Here is a 17,659-nt window from a genome sequence, read left to right as displayed (position 1 = left end):
AGAATGAAATATAATAAGATTATATTCCAAGAATAATGTTGAGTTGTAAGTGAATACTTTCCAAAGTATAAACCATTTGAAATTATAATAGTCTACCTGTTCTATCTGTATGTCTGTTCTCGTCTAATCTGGAAGTGTTTCACGGTTTTGCTTCAGGTGTACAACATATTAAATTTGTAAATAAATATACCTCATAATACTGTAATAGATACTTTTAAACAGTTTTAACATACACATACTTTTATTTCTTTGTCTTTTTTTTTAGTATTTGTTATCTTTAAATGTTGATACATTGATATGTTAAAAGTTAATATTAATATGTCTACAGGTACTCCAAGCATTACCTTTAACTCCACACTAATGATTATAGTATTAAATGAGAAAAAAATGAAGTACCCTTTGAAAAGACAAGGCTGATGGCTGATGGCATCTTGCCATGCTACATTTAAGCTTGAATCCACAGTGAGAACAAATAAGCCTGTCTCATATTCTAAATAATTGTCAGATTATTTTTTAGACATGAGGGTCAGTATTTTGACAGAATAACATATATGCATTATACAAGCACTTTTATCATGATGATGATGATACATTGTTGGAGAACATTGTGTCTCGGTTCAACTACTGTGTGTTTTCGAAGGCTGTTACAGTTTAAGTTTCCTTACATCTGAGATTTTAAATACCATAGAATGAATCCTTGTTCGAGCCATTTTTCGGAACGCAGCTGTCTAATAAAACTGTTTCATATACTACAAGTGGTGCTGGAGTGTTGACCGTTCCATATTCCTTTCCTCCCCCAAACACCTTGATAGTAGGTGTAGTTTCTCCAGAAATAGAGCTTCTAAATCCCTTCTTTTTCCAAGTGTTTATTAAGGAAAGGTGTAAGAAGGCCTGAAGCTGCCTGTATACCATCATTATCTGCTTTCAGTTGGAAGCTTTTATTTTAATTAATTAATTTTTTTAAGATCAGGAAGGGACCCTTATGAACAGATTGTATTTCGGTTCCCTGGCAATCCAATATATAATATTAATTCGATTTAGACAAGGACAACTGTGGAAACTACATATACTACTATATATATGTAAAATACTAAAACTTGACCAAGAAAAAAATGTGGTAAGATTTCATTCTAATGTCTAAACAGATACTAAAGCATAATATCTATTTTTAATTTGCCTGATTTGGTTCTCTTCATGTACTTTCAGGACTTGGAAGTTGTTTTGAGTCATTTTTGTGCAGAGATGTAGAAAATTCTGATGTGTGCAAACACTGTATGTGCTTTATTTGCCTTCCCTTTGTGCTTCCAGTGCTTCACTGACTGCCCAGCTGACTGATCTATTTCACTATGGATGCAGAGCTTGTGAGTATTTTACATTATCTTACATATATTATCTGACAGACTGGTGCACTCTCAGCATCTGTTAATGTGGAGTGTTCTGCTTGTTTGAAATAAATGAGCACTCTGCGCTTGAATTTGAATGCACTTTGCTTTATTCTACAGTTACTCTGAGGACAAAGGGGGGCTACAGCACAGGAGATCTCAAAGGTCTTGGGTGGTCATCTGTGAGTTTCACTCCTCATCTAGCCCTTTCTGTGATGGAGAATGAGAAAACAGACAACAGGAGACACGGATTAGAAAGAGAACGACCAATAAGACTCAACAAATGTAACACAAGATTGTACAACTGAATTGTGTGGTAAATTATTAGTATTCCTATTTTCCATGCATTATTTCTGAATGGAAATTAATTATGATCTATTCTACCGTGAATCTATTCTACCATGAATGTATTCTACCATGGATCTATTATTAAAAATCCTCTTAAAATGGAGATGGAGTTTCAAGCCATTTGGCACCTTGAAAACTGATCCCAAGCCTGAATTCCATGGACGCCATTTAGCGTTTTTCAGTATATTTGTCCTGTGAAATAAAGGTTAACAAAATATAGGTAAGTATACCAACACAGCCGCTACACTATCATGCTCGATTCCCAGAGATGTATAAAGTACTGGAGAAAAGTAGTGGAGTAGAAGTACCAGTACTATCTTGTCAAAATGACTTGAGTAAAAGTCAAAAGTAACCTTTCAGTACCTTACTCAAGTAGAAGTACAAAAGTATTCAAAATGTTTTGTACTTAAGTAAAGCAAGTAGAAGTATTGCAAGTTTTGCTACTTGAGTACTTCAGTAAAAGTAGAAGTAGAAGTAAAAGTACTGCATTAAAAAAAACAACAACAAAAAATCAGTCAAAAGTTTGAATACCATTTGGTTTATTATCAGAGCTCTTTGTACAATGAGTCTGTTGTGAAGTGCAAATACCATTTGGTTTGTTATTAAACAGCTTTGTAAAACAAGTTCTCAGTTTTAAGAAAAAGTAGGGCAGTAGTTTTACTGCTTAAAACAGGGCTCCCAACCAGCTCTTTGTGCTTCAAGTATTATTAAACTAAAACCAAAGTCAGAAGTGCACATCAACAGCATCAAACAAAAAAAAATATATAAAAAACTTTTCTGAGCTTCGTCGCCAACTCGAACCTTTCACAAGGATTTGCTTAAAGCAGCCAGTTAGGCAGCAAGAAAGTTTTTGTTTACCCTCAGAAGGAGTTGATTCTCAACATTGGAATCATGCAGTCTTGCTCGTCTTGGGCTAAAGCATGCCAAGACCGCATTCTCGCGCATTCTCGCACATGTCGCGCATTCTCGCGCATGTCATTTGGCGCGCACAGTTGACACAACTGTGCGCGCCAAAGGACATGCGCGAGAATGCGCGAGAACGCGAGAATGTGAACAGTGAACATGTTCCATCATATCTGCCGATGACAGAGCCATCTAGCGCTCGGGCATAGAACCAAGTAACGAGTAACGAAAGCAGCACATGAAAAATATATCGGAGTAAAAGTATTAAATTCATCAGAAAAATGTAGTGCAGTAAAAGTACAAGTATGAGGAAAAAATATTACTCAAAAAAAGTACAGATACTGCATTTTAGTACTTAAGTACAGTACTTCGTTACTTTTACTTCGTTACTATACATCTCTGTCGATTCCTTGCATGAAAACTATTTATACGGCATTGGAGCTGTCTGCAAGATGGAACATGTTACATATAACACAAACTAACACTGTTAGTAACACTGACACTGTTTAATGCTGTCTCCAAATTCATAAAAGTCAGAGAAAAAAATTAGGGACACGCTAGTGGCGTAGAAGTTAAAGACTGCACTTCTTGAGCCGTTCCTGGTTGAGTCTGGCTGGAGATTTTTGATATTGCATGCTACATCATATTTTCCTCTGTTATTTGCTCCCATATTTTTACCAGCAATTCATCTCTAATAAATACATAAACAGTCATGAAAATACTAGCAAAAACTGCATCACCACTGACATCTTACATTACTCTAATACAACTTACCAAACCCAGAGAAAACTCAAATTAAAATTGATTTCTCCACGACTGGTGTGATTTATTTACTCTTAAACAGAACTACAAGGTACTTCTTACCTTTGAGCCCACCTCACGGCTCTTGGCACGCATCTTATTGACCTGAGATTCAGCAATGTCAGCTCTCTCTTCAGCCTCGTCCAGCTCATGCTGCAGCTTACGGAACTTGCCCAGATGAGTATTGGCCTGCTCTTCCTACAGGGTTCAGCAGACCGTAGAATTATATAAGTGCAAAAGATAGTGGAGTTGTCTTAAGGTCACATGGTTTTCACGTAAATAGACTAGTCTGTCTTTGTTAGCAAGCACTTTTAAAGTCTCGGTTGACATTGTCCAAAAGAAATTAAAGAAAGAAAAGGTTCAGAGCTCACGCCATAAACCAGAGAACCGGCAAACACTTACAGCTTCCTCAGCAGATCTCTTGTAAGCTTTGACTTTCAGCTGCAGTTTGTCAACCAGATCCTGCAGACGTGCAACATTCTTGCGGTCTTCCTCAGTCTTGTGGGTAAGAGAGAGAACAAAGAGCATTCTTTTCTATAAAAGTCTTGATTTTGCCAGAAATATGGAAATTGTTCATGGTAAAGTGAATATATTGAGAATATTCTAAATAGCAGGGTAAGAGAGCACATATGAACGTTGAAAAATACATGTTTCTATGCTATATATACTGTATATGCTATAGGGGAATAAAAATCACCTGGTATGTGAGCTCCTTAATGCGCCTCTCGTATTTACGGATGCCCTTCACTGCATCACTGCTCTTCTTCTGCTCCATCTCCACTTCATTCTCAAGCTCCCTCACCTGAAAACATCAAGACACCATTTTCTGTCACTGATCCACAGGGAGCTGAGCTCAAAGCTGCATTAATCAATGAATTTAAACATTTTATGAAAGTATGTAAAGCCAGACGTAGTGACTGCCAGCAGACAAAAGTAAAAAGAAAAATGCACAAGCTATTGACTGTCTGGTGGAGAAGGTATCAGACCAGGTCTGTCACCTTGTTTTGGAATACTTCTGGTAGTTACTCAAATTTGTCACATATGTATAGTGGTTGCTCTTACCCTGGCCTCGAGCTTCTGCACCTGCTTCTTGCCTCCCTTCATGGCGATCTGTTCAGCTTCATCCAGACGGTGCTGCAGGTCCTTGATGGTTTGCTCCATGTTCTTCTTCATACGCTCCAGGTGAGCGCTGGTGTCCTGCTCTTTCTTCAGCTCCTCTGCCATCATGGCAGCATCAGTAATGGCCTTCTTGGCCTTCTCCTCAGCATTTCTGCACTCCTGCACTGCCTCCTCCACTTCAGTTTGAAGCTGGGATGCATCAACCTCGAGTTTCTTCTTCTGGTTTATCAGCCCAGTGTTCTGCATGTGAGATGTGAGATTTTAGAAATTGAGAAAAGGTATGCCACTACACAGTGGAAAGCAGAGTAATGCTTTTAAGATATCTACATTCAAATCATACAACAATCTGTGTGGGTTGCTGTAAAACATGAGGTCTTACCTGTGAGTGCAGTAGCTGCACCCTCTCACTAACATCCAGCAACTCTTGCTCAGCAAGTTTACGACCTCTCTCGGTTTGTTCCAGAGCAGCCCTGAGCTCCTCCAATTCAGCCTGAAGCAGGTTATTGCGTCTCTCAACAATGGCAATGTTCTCTTTAAGATCATCATTGGCACGGACAGATTCATCCAGCTGAATTTGGCAATCCTTAATGGGATAACATCAGTCACATTAATGTTTAGAATGAGTTTGAAACAGAAACATTTTTGGGAAGAGAATCTGTCCTTTTTCTAGTTTACCTTAAGATGTGCATGAACAGATTTCAGCTGTTTCTGGGCCTCAGCTGCCTGCCTGTTGGCCTGGCTCAGCTGGATCTCCATCTCATTGAGGTCTCCCTCCATTTTCTTCTTCAGACGCAGAGCCTCATTCCTGCTGCGACACTCAGCCTCAAGAGAACTCTGCAGGGTATCAATCGTTCTCTGCAGGTTCCTCTTACACTGCTCCATTTCTTCATCTTTCTCGGCCAGTTTGCGTTCAATTTCAGCTTTTATTTGATTGAACTCAAGCTGGGCTCTCAGGATCTTGCCCTCCTCATGCTCTAGGGAGGCCTGGTGGACAAGAGGCCACAGTATTATACATAATATCAGGATGGTTTACTTTGAAATGTTTTAATCATCAATAAGGCTCTGTACCTCAGCTTCCTCAAGAGCAGAGTGGATCTCACTCTTCTCCTGTTCCAGTTGTTTTCTTAGTTTTTCCAGTTCATGGATACTCTTTCCACTCTCACCAAGTTGCTCAGTGAGGTCAGAAATCTCCTCTGTGGGGTGTCAAGTAGAGAGATAAAAATACAGTTACAATTTAATCAATAAAGTGTGTCTACAGAAACATGTGCACAGTCCCTGATAGTAGATTTTACCCTGCAAGTTCTTGTTCTCTCTCTTCATGGTCTCCAGATGGTCCAGAGATTCTTCATAGGAGTTCTTCAGTTTGAAGAGTTCAGTGCTCAGAGACCTGGCCTCCTTCTGAGAACTCTCCAGCTCACACTGAGACTCTTCATACTTCTGCTTCCATTCAGAAAGGACCTGCAGTGGGGAAAAAAGCCCAGGATTAATTGTATATGTGACAAATGGACGGAGGGATAACTACATGCTTAAAGAGTTCACCTTGTATGAAAAGATTCCTCGCATTATTGAAATGGTCCTCCAAGATGGAGATCAATTATGTTCTAAAACCAAGGCAACTGGACTTAATTGAGTTTCTTGAAGATATTTCACCTACTATCGAAGCTTCTTCAGTTCTGCTTTTTAGGTAAGAGATATTAAGAGGTCTTTCAAATATCCAGGGTAGTCCAATTGCCTTTGTTTTAACATTTGGATATGCTGTACCTTGACCTAGGTGAAGATGAATCTTCACAGACATACAGTGGTGAACATATAAATTAATTAGTTTAACTCTAGTGTACGTATTTTGAGTTAAAGAAAAGTCATTGTTGAATCTCTATGTGTATCATATACAGAGTTTTAACACTATAATACAGTGGATATTAAGCAAATACTTCAAAGCACTTCACCTTGTCAAAGTTCCTTTGCTTCTTGTCCAGAGCAGCAGCAGCAGCATTAGACCTCTCCACATCCACCATGAGATCTTCAATCTCATTCTGCAGTCTGTGTTTGGTCTTCTCCAGAGAGGAACATTTAGCATTCACTGCTTCAACAGCCTCCTCAGCCTCCTGCAGACGCTGAGCCAGCTTTTTCCTTAAGGAATCATCAAACAGTGCAAATCATTTAATGGTCCTGCCTTAGCTGGACAATAAAACTACAGTAAATTCGACAATTATGACTGGCTGCTCAGTCATCTAACAGACAAACTTTTTGTTCGTCTTACATTTTAGTAGGAACATAACACAAACAAAAAGCTGATCTGCTAGACGAAGTGAATGTCTAGGAGTTACAGAGTAATTGAAAACTTTGAATCTCAGACTGTCTTACTTGGCCTCTTCCAGTTCCTCAGTCCTCTGGATGGCATCAGTCTCGTACTTGGTTCTCCACTGAGCCACCTCAGAGTTGGCCTTGGACATGCTGCGCTGCAGTTCAGCCTTGGCCTCCTGCTCCTCCTCATACTGCTCCCTGAGCAGGTCACAGTCATGACGAGAAGACTGCACTGCATGGGCCAGAGCACTCTTTGCCTGTCAAAACAACAGTATATGAATGAGTGACGTGTTTACAGAAATGACTGTCTTGTTCTGACACTAGATACGAAATTTTTTTCACCTTGGTCTCCTCTTCCAGTTGTCTCTTTAGGTCTTCAAGTTGTTGAGTGTAAGACATTTTTCCTCTTGTCAGTTGAGACACCAGTGAATCCTTCTCCTCCAGCTGCCTTGACAGCTCCCCTATTTTGGCAAATGGAGAATGTTGTTGTCAACATCCAAGAAACTTTGTATCAGATATAAATGACCAAAAATACGACTTTCGTCACTAAGTTTGTTCCCAGTAACACTGATTGAGTTTTAAACGCTTCAAAATATTTCATACATCGAAATCAATAGCTACTGTACTTGATAATGCAACTAGATATCAGCTTGTGAAAAAAGTAAAGAATATACCATTTTCTGTTTGTAGTTTTGCTTTCTGCATGTTGAAGTCATTGATGCAGCGTTGAGCCTCTTCAAACTTGGTCTTGTATTCATTCATTTGATCTTCCATAGACCTACATGTTTTCTCTAGATTAGTCTAAGTAATGTAAAAAAGAAAAAAAGGAAATTGCATCAAAATAAAAAGCTACATACCTGTGTTATACTGCAAATACTGACATGTCTGTCCTACAGGTTGTCTACAAGAAATTCAACGAAAATCAGTTCAGCCAACCTTTGTCTTCACAATATGTTCCATGTTGGAGACCACATCATCCAGTTCCAGTCTGAGCTCACTCTTCTCCTTCTCCAGTTTCTGCTTGACTCTCTGCAGGTTGTCAATCTGCTCTCCCAGGTCAGCAACAGTGTCAGCTTGTTTCTTCCTCAGTGTGGCAGCAGTGGCTTCATGATGCAGAGTGGCCTCTTCAAGGTCTCTGCGGAGTTTCTGGAACTCAGCCTCCCTCTTCTTGTTCATCTCAATCTGGGCAGCTGTTGCTCCTCCAGCCTCCTCCAACCTCTCACTGATCTCCTCCAACTCTCTGGCCAAGTCTGCCCTCTGCTTCTCCACCTTGGCTCGAGCAGCTCGCTCTGCTTCAAGCTCTTCCTCCAGCTCCTCAATGCGGGCCTGTTACAGCACAATTTTTGTTATTACTATACACACTTACTATGGAGAGTTTCACCAATTTTGGTAGCACTACATGGGAGTAATTCATTACCTGCAGCTCTTTCAGTTTCTTTTGAAGCTGAATACCAATGGCCTGCTCATCCTCAATTTTACTATTGAGCTGACTGAGTTCAAAGTCTTTCCTGTGTTGAAATGTAAGAGTTAGAATTCATTGATGTCTCCACTTATTATTGTATCAGACACATTTTATAAAATAATGTGCTTACTTTTTCAGATGTTCTTCAAGTTGTTGCTTGTCATTCTCCACGTCCATTAAACTTTCCTGGGTCAATTTCAGATCTCCCTCCAGCTTCCTCTTTGCTCTCTCAAGGTCCATCCTAATCTTTTTCTCTTGTTCCAGAGAACCTTCAAGCTGGACATTATTACAACAAATTGAATATAGCAACAACATACAAAGAGAAGTAAATAACTTTTCTAAACAATAAAGACATATTTATGTTCTTACATCATCCACTTGCTGCTCCAGCTTAGTCTTGGCCTTGGTCAAAGTGTTGACTTTGTCTTCTTCACTCTGCAGGTCATCCAGTGTTTGCTGATGAGCTTCCTGTAAGGCTTTCTTTTCCTTGGTCAGCTTGGCAATGATTTCATCCAGAGCAGCCATCTCTTCAACCAGGTTCTTTACCTGTGACAAAAGTAATATATATTAAAAACTGCCGCTTGTTAGAGAATGAGAGAAACTGAATCAGCGAAATATTTGTCATACCTTGTTCTCGGTGGCATGCTTCTCTTTCTCCACTTTAGCCAGGGTTAACTCTAAGTCATCAATGTCTTTCTTTAACTCAGAGCACTCATCCTCCAGCTTCCTCTTCTTAGCAGTCAGTTCAGCATTCATCTCCTCCTCATCCTCCAACCTTTCCGTCAGCTCTTTGGATTTAGCCTCCATTTGAATTTTATGTTTGATCAGCCCCTCACATCTTTCTTCTGCATCTGCAAGATTATCTTGCTCCTAAATGGTCACATGTTGTTAGCATAATTTACAATACAAACATATAAAATATGCAAGGTAAAAATCAAAATATAAGCAATGCTGTCACTAGACTTACTGCTTGAACTTGGAGCTGCAGGTCGTTCTTCTCTTGGAGAAGAGAGACCATTTTCTCCTCTAGTTCTTTTCTGCGAGCTTCAGATTTTGCATAAGCCTCTTTGAGCTTCAGGAATTCTTCCTTCATGTTGGCCATCTCCTTCTCTGCTTCAGCAGATCTCAGCAGAGGTTTGATCTTGAAGAACAGCTTCATCCATGGCCAATTTTTGACCCCCATAAAGGCTCGGATGTTCCACTGGATCACAAGCAGTGCATCCCTGTCGATGATCAACCACAATCATTACTACCCCACTCATTACTATAAATTATTATTTCCTCCATTCTGTTATTTTAAGTCAGATTCTTCTTACCTCCTTTCAACAATCTTCTGGAATTCCAATCTTGCTAGTAGACCTCTTGACCTAGCCTGGATTCCAGTAATGATGAGTGACAAACGATCATCTCTCATCTCCTCCAGTTGGCCAAGAAGACCAGCCTTGAAAAACACCTTTTAGAAAAATTTATCCACATGTTAATATCTGTCAGGTGTTAAAAGTCTAAACACTTTAGGACACTGTAGTTTAAAACTAGGTTTTGTAACCTTTGAAAGTAATTATGTTGTTTCTCTTACAAATACAAAGTTGAAATCCTAAAGACAGTCGGGTAAGATTGAAATGAATGTATTTTATCTATAACCACCAAAGACTAAGAAACATTGCATATTTGTTTACTTAGAATGAGCCCTTCAAATCTATAGGGCACAGGTCCTCCTCCACAGACTCCTCCAGAATTGCAGTGCCATTTTTCTACCCATAATTGACAAACCTAATGCTGGCTTTGTATGTTCTTTGTATATTCACATATTTTGTGTTAATAGCAGCTACTCCATCAAGCTTGGAAAGCTTGGGGGGATGAGGCAGGGGCATTAATTAGTAGCAATCTACAACTCCATCACTAGATGCCAGTATATCCTACACACTGGACCCTTAAGAAGTGGCACTCACTGAACAATAGTCCATCGCATTCAGGGTTTTTGTTATTCCGCAAAATTAATTTAATACCTAGCTGTTACTTACAAGTTAGTTTTTATTGTTGTTACACGGAACGACCAGGAAGTCGACTAGTCACTGATCAAGTCACAAAAACAACACGGACGCCTCCAAGAAGACAGGTGAGGAGCCCAGTGGGTCATCGCAGCAAACTATCAGCGGTTTATCAAGTATGTGGAAATATGTCACTAAAGATGAAGCCCATTCTGCTGTGACTTGCAGAATATGTAAGTCAGTCTTGAAATACAACAAATGTACTACTGCAATGGACACTCTACTGAAAAGGCATCCACTAATGCTATCAGAGGAAATCCTCTAGACAGCAGTCAATTAACAACTTCACCAAATGTCCTGCAGTAACACAGAGAAGGAGGCTGCAAATCAACAATGTGTTGGTGAATTTCAGAGTCTAAAGTTGTTAGACCTTTAGCTGCTATACACGGAGAAGGATTCAGAGATATACCGCATTTCTTTTATCCCGTCTACATTATCATTTCTTACAACAAGCTCTGAAGTACTATTAAACGCTATTGTGAACTGCAGATAGGCTAAACATATCTGCAGCAAACAGTATGGATAAGCTCACAGTATTGATAAGCTCATGTGTTTATGTTCAGTTCTGTGGTGTTCTATTAGTTGACATTGTTGCTGTGGTTGTAGAGCAAGTTTTTTGTCCTTGGTGTCATTGAATGCACCATGCGAGAGACAGAAATTATGGCAGAGCAGAGAGTTTGCAGAGCGAGAGCCATATATTTGAAGTGTCAGACGGCGTTTATGTTTGACATGGGCTGCGGCCGACAGTAACCCATATTTACCTTCAGTTACCTTGTAGAAAATACTTCGTAGATTCCTTTGTGTGAGATGCTAAAAAATGTATTCAGGTCAACAATATAGATTTCATTGTTGCAAAGCATTACTTATTTTGTTTGTGTATGTGAAAAAAATCGGAAATCGTTCAACCCCTAATATGACTCATATATAAATGTTTAAATGCAGCAGATACTTTGTGTGTCAGACTTTTCATTTTATTGATTACCTTAGTGTGCCCAAACTTGTATTGGCTGTGATCAATGTCCAGAGACCCAAGAAGTTTCTCAGCTCCCTTCTTGCTGTCAATGAACTGACCGTCAGGGATGGCAGCAGGATTCAGGATGCGATATCTGGGGAATAACAAAGCAACATTTTCTAGGAGCAGGTAGTATAATTAGTTTGGAATCATGTGACCTAACTGAAATAATACCTCTGTTTGAAATCTCCATAGAGGATCCTGTTGGGGAAGCCCTTTCTGCAGATCCTGATTCCTTCCAGCACACCGTTACAGCGCAGCTGGTGCATCACCAGAGGGTTCTCCATGGCCCCTGGAGTCTTGGTCTCATTGGGGATGATGCAGCGTACAAAGTGAGGGTGAGTGGACCTCAAGTTGGTCATGAGCTTGTTCAGGTTCTCCTGTGAAGGAAATTAAATCATGTGTTTAATAATCAGTTCTTAATTAATATTTTGACACATCTTATTATTAGTTTTAAATGTGAAGTAATTGGATTTTACATAAAACAACATAAAACAGCAATTCACTCATATTTATTTGTCTTTACTAACCCTGTGCAAAGCAGATACTGTTTGGAAAGATGAGCCCTTCTTCTTGCTTCCTCCTCCCTTGCCACCTTTTCCGTCAGCTAATAAATCGATGCACAACCCATTAGATTACATTAACAAGATTGAATTAATTGATTTTACTATTATCTTATGTTAAAATGTAATGTACTTTAATTACATTTATAAGGATATTACTTTAGAGGCTAAAATTGTAAATTCTGTTCATTCTTACCGGCTTCAGATCCAGCATAATTTACAAAGAGGAAAGACAGCAACTTGAGATTAGACTTCTGGTAGAGTCCAACAACAGTCTCATTGAGAGGATCTTTGTTCTTCACCAACCAGTTGTTGATATTATAATCAACAGTTCCAGCATAGTGAACCAGACCAAAGTGGGCCTCTGGTTTTCCTTTGATCACTCTTGGCTTCTGGAAGTTGTTGGATTTCCCAAGATGGTTGTCGTAGAGTTTAGCTTTAAAGGTGGCATCAGAGGCCTTGGGGAACATGCACTCCTCTTCAAGGATGGACATGATACCCATGGGCTGAGGGACAATATAAGTTAATTAAAACACAGACTATGTTTATGTATATTTTTACTGAACATGTAATAGTCCAATGTCTCACCTTTTCAATGAGGTCAATACAGGCCTGCAGGTCCATACCAAAGTCAATGAAAGTCCATTCAATGCCCTCTTTCTTGTACTCTTCCTGCTCCAGCACAAACATGTGGTGGTTGAAAAACTGTTGCAGTTTTTCATTGGTGAAGTTGATGCAGAGCTGCTCAAAAGAGTTGAACTGGAAAATGACAAAAGTGTAGTTGTTTAATACTCATATCTTTCCTACCTATATTAAACAAATAAAACAAAAGGTTGATCTAGTATTAACAGAAGATGCTCACATCAAAGATCTCAAACCCGGCAATGTCCAGCACACCAATGAAGTACTGGCGGGCCTGCTTGGTGTCCAGGGACTGATTAATCCTCACCACCATCCACAGGAACATCTTCTCATACACTGACTTAGACAGTGCACCAATAGCGTAGTACACCTAAAACAAGAAAGCCCAACTTAAGAGTTATATTAAAGATCCTTTTTTCCTCCCAGTGTCTATAAAATGGGATGAGGATTGAGGAAATTCAGCTTTACATACCTGCTGTACATTCTGTCCCTTGGTGACCCACTCATTCCCTACTTTGACTCTTGGGTGACAGAGACCTTTGATGAGGTCAGCAGAGTTCAGGCCCATCAGATAAGCTACTTTGTCAGCATCTGAAAAAAAGACATGTAAACATCAAATAAGCATCAGATGACTGAATACTGAAAGGTTCTACATCCAGATTGTCAAGGTTCAGCGTTTCTCTTACCTTCAGTGCCATCAGCTTCTGCCTGCTCTTCTCGTTGCTTCTGCTTGAACTTCATGTTACCATAGTGCATGATGGCACCAGTCAGCTTGTAAATGCCGTTCTTCTCTTCTTGAGTGAAGCCCAGCACATCAAAAGCATCCTGAATGAGAAGAGGAACTCTTCATTTTTGTTTTTTCATTGTACCAGAGTATTCAGTGTAGCGTGACAGGAGAGAGCCAGGGATAATGTAGTATGTGCTCTCTGAGCCACCAGGATCCCATATTAAACCATGTCTGATGTCTGACATCGGGTATCTAATCCAGGCTGTTCAAATAATTTTTTTTCACATGTAGTGGCATTTTGATACTGGCTTACAAATTCTGTTAGTGATGCCAACTTTCATAATCTCACATCAACAGCTTGATCTAAAATAACGTGGGAGACTCAAGTGCAATGTAAACCCTCTGAAGTCTGTATGTGGCAAAATAAAATATATAAGCAGAACTGATATCACATATGAAGAACTAGTTTCAAAAATATATAGTTTATATATATATAAATATATATATTGAGCTTTCTTACATCAGTGGCCATCAGCTCTTCAGAGTCATTGATAGAGGCTACTGTTGTCTCTCCTTGGGAGATGAAGGCGTAGTCATAGGGGTTGGCGGTGATGAGCAGCATCTCTGAAAAGCAGAACAGAAATGTTAGATGCTTCATTGTAGTGATACAGCATCATCATTGCTGCTCGTCCATAGATACAGGCTTTCATTACCAAGCAGCTCAGGTTTCTTCTGAGACAGAATTTGATAGAAGATGTGGTAATCTCTCTCAGCCTTTAGCTGGAAGGTCACACGGGACTTTTCCAACAGATCTGTAAAGACATAAGTATTATGTAGACGGGAAGGTGATTGTAAACACAGGAACCAACTAAAAGAAAGCTTACATGCTTACATGTCTCAATATCAGCTGAGGCCAGCTTTCCACTGGCTGCAAAATGAATTCTGATGAACTTGCCCTAAAATGTATGAACAACATAACATTAAAATAGAATATAGGCATAAAGAGTTCTTTCTTTACAGAGAGGAACATACAAATCTGGAAGAATTGTCATTCCTGATGGTTTTGGCATTCCCAAAGGCCTCCAAAGCTGGGTTAGCCTGGATGATTTGATCCTCCAGAGTACCCTGAAATCATAGAATGAGACATTTGTTCAAACTGTTCAAACATATATAAGTATAAAATGTTCGGATAAAAGTTTCTTTATAACCTTTTTCTCAGAGCCTGCATCCTTTTTCCCTCCCGCAGCTGCAATGCTGGCAAAGTATTGGATGACTCTCTTGGTGTTGACAGTTTTCCCAGCACCAGATTCTCCACTGAAGGCAGACATTGAATTGTTACGATAAACTGACAAATAGGCAGTATATGGGAAAAGTCAGCGGTCACAATTTTGATTGATCACCAAACATGTAATTTTCCAGCTGCAAATGTTTAAAAGTGATACAGATGTGATACAGTCATATGGCTAATTGTGATACAGTGATATGGCCAATTGCCTTATTATTACCATTATTATCCGCAATCACTGTAAAAAGCAATGCTTTTTAACACTGATTACACTTTGTTTGCCTATAGTTAATTACAGTAGTAAAAGTAGCATGTTTTTTAAACTGCAGAGTACACATTTTCATTTCTTTCCCCAATAAATTCCGGATTTATATCTAATGTCCATATTCTAATGTTACAATTTTGCATTTATATACTCATATATTTATTGAAAACATAATACTTATACGTATAATAAAGTATTTGTGACATTAACTTGAGCATAACAGTGAAAAATGGAAGGTTACTGGAATGTTTAACTTACGTGATGAGAATTGACTGATTTTCTCTGTCTGTAAAAGAGCAAGAGGGATAACTTAAAAATCCTCTAGGTTTTTACTTTTCTTTACTGTGACCGTGCTGGAATAACTTAAGGTATATTACCAGTTAGCATGTACTGGTAGGCATTGTCAGAGATGGAGAAGATGTGAGGAGGAGCTTCAGTCCTCTTCTTTCCTCTGTAGGCAACAACCACCTCTTGGTTGTAGACTGGTAGCCACTTGTAGGGGTTGACAGTCACACAGAACAGCCCAGAGTAGGTCTAAAGGGATGGGAAACAGGGAGAAGACTTTTCAACTGTACGTATCAATATATGGCTGTAATATGTCATTTTAGTATGGGTGTGGGTGCTATGTTTTAAAAGTTTCAGCTCACATAGATCATCCATGCTGCATAACGCTCTTTGAGGTTAAACAGCACAGCTGGTTCATGGAGGAAGGTGAACATGGCCATGTCTTCAATTTTATCAAACTTTGGTGGATTCTGAGGGTGTACATCACACTCCTTCACTGTCACGGTCTGAAAAGGGAAACAGTTGGCATTAGTACACAAGCTCAGGGTGATCGTGTCTCTGGACAAATGGGTCTGAATGATCTGGGTCTTAGTTAAGAAACCAGCCTCATCCAGAGCAGCTGTTCCAGCCAACTCACTGACCTTCCCTTTCTCAGTCTGAGCAGTGACTTTGTCTCCCTCACGGCTGATGACGGAAGCCTTCACAAACTCCTCGTCAGTGTCCGGAACGAAGCACTCCTTCTTCATGTCAAATGCACGAGTCTGGGCCTCCAGACGCTCCCTGTCTGACTTCCTCAGGTAAGAGGCTGCTGCCCCAAACTCTTTCATGGCAGCATCACCCATTTTTTACCTTGTCTACAAAAAATAAAATAAATCGCAGTTCAACCATATTATGGGTTTAACTGATGACTAAAGGAAATGCATGGGAGCCTATCATATATTCACTTTTTAATACATACACATTTTCATTTTTTGAGATGCTCTTACCTTATGACTCTGTGCTGAGGAGACTGGGGTGTAATGGTCCTGAGGAAACAATAACCAAAGCTAATGAGACCAGTCTGAAGTTCACACTAACACAGGTGAGGCTTCAGTATCAAAGTGCAGTCTTCAGTTTGTATGGCAGTATCCTCACACCTTACCTTGAGATAGAATGGCGACCTGTTGGGGTTTCACCGTGAGTTCTCTTTATAAATGAAGCCCTTCTACCAAATATGGAGGAGCCTTTCAGGTCCCAGGAATGTTATTGTGTCTGAGTTGGGTTGGGGGTATATTGAAGGGAGGGGTAAATGAGTGGTGGAGAGCAATATAGAAATCAGCGGGTTAGGGTCTTATCTGTGATGGGGTCCCTTGACGAGGCCATATTAGGAGCGCCATGCAGTGCAGTGATTAATCATAGGTATCCTCAAGCAGCCTGGGGACCATGGCATAGTCTATAAATAGACACAGGGAGGAATTCCTCTCTAAGCATCCCTGAAGTGTGCTTCTGTTATAGGAACAATACATGCTGTACTGGACAGAAGCATCCTCCCTGGTCTTCACTGATACTCATCAACAACTATTGTGATGTGAAGTCTGTGTTATAAAAGCAAATGCAAATGTGTAAAAACAGCTATTAATTAACATGCAGTAATATATGTAATATATCTGTTAAAAATATATATGTTTAGTTTTTTTTATAATTGCTAAAACATATGGAAAGTCATGCCATTATATTCTAATTTAATATTTGTTCGCATGCATCAGATAAAATATTAATAATAATTATAATAATAATGGGCTAGAGATTAAAAAATAAATATGCAGACACAATTAATACATCTCAGAACAGCAGCAGAATCACATTCTTGTTTGTATTTCGCTACTGGGTCAAAGAATTCCAGCTATGAATTGTTGAAGATGTACTAAATATCTGGGGGGATATTTAAAAAAAAAAAAAAATATTATGCATGGGTCTCAGTTACTCTCAGGGATTAAGTGTAGTGGCAGAGAGGCTTCAGTAATGTATTGTGTTCAGTAATCACAAAATGGACTGGGGGTCTGTCTAAATAAAGAACAATAGTCCGTGAGATTAACCAGGCGGCAAGAGCGAGGCAACACGGGCAGAGGCCTGCTGCAGATGACGCGCCTGAGATCTACTGAAATGCAGCAATGATGACACACAATAGAGGGCTGTGTCAGTATGACATGCTCCAAGGTCACTGTGGAAGCCTTTACCCATTATCAGGTGACAGCTAGAGAAAACCGGCCGCTTGGTTGCAGTCCTGTTGACATGGTATTGTGCCTTTGGGGACGAAGATAACTGTGTGAAATTCCTGACGAGAACCTTGCACTGAGGATTCTGCTCTTGCCTGCTTTTGGGATCAACTGTGACAGATGATGGCCTCACACTGGGCTCTGTTTCACATAAATACACTGAGTGTGACAGGTTTATGACACACCCAATCACATTTGAATGTTCTGTTTATATTCCTACCCCTTGAATCTGAGCCTAAGCTTAGCTGGCCAGTTTTA

At 39.7% G+C, this 17,659-nt stretch overlaps 1 protein-coding gene across 1 annotated transcript; it reads right to left on the bottom strand.

Annotated features, from left to right (window-relative positions):
- Positions 1-1,249: 1,249 nt before the first annotated feature.
- LOC311489746 (myosin-7-like) lies at positions 1,250-15,988 on the bottom strand (the record flags this gene model as incomplete). The annotated part of the gene is made up of 37 exons (XM_084546976.1): positions 1,250-1,592; positions 3,498-3,632; positions 3,837-3,932; positions 4,132-4,236; positions 4,497-4,793; positions 4,933-5,136; positions 5,229-5,537; positions 5,622-5,746; positions 5,846-6,011; positions 6,500-6,683; positions 6,918-7,114; positions 7,200-7,318; positions 7,532-7,658; positions 7,794-8,183; positions 8,275-8,365; positions 8,450-8,595; positions 8,689-8,865; positions 8,947-9,189; positions 9,287-9,542; positions 9,636-9,772; positions 11,350-11,473; positions 11,554-11,759; positions 11,910-11,986; positions 12,139-12,448; positions 12,531-12,701; positions 12,805-12,954; positions 13,057-13,175; positions 13,271-13,409; positions 13,832-13,935; positions 14,025-14,123; positions 14,204-14,267; positions 14,344-14,436; positions 14,520-14,625; positions 15,120-15,147; positions 15,239-15,395; positions 15,509-15,652; positions 15,788-15,988. 37 exons carry the CDS (start codon positions 15,986-15,988, stop codon positions 1,572-1,574), a joined length of 5,817 nt encoding a protein of 1,938 aa, XP_084403102.1. The 3' UTR covers positions 1,250-1,571.
- Between the last annotated feature and the right edge of the window lie 1,671 nt (positions 15,989-17,659).

This window comes from Chelon labrosus (genome assembly GCF_963514085.1).
Source record: "Chelon labrosus genome assembly, chromosome: 6".
Lineage (NCBI taxonomy): Eukaryota > Metazoa > Chordata > Actinopteri > Mugiliformes > Mugilidae > Chelon > Chelon labrosus.
Note: the sequence above shows the minus strand (reverse complement) of the source record. Positions and strands in the feature narration are given on the sequence as shown.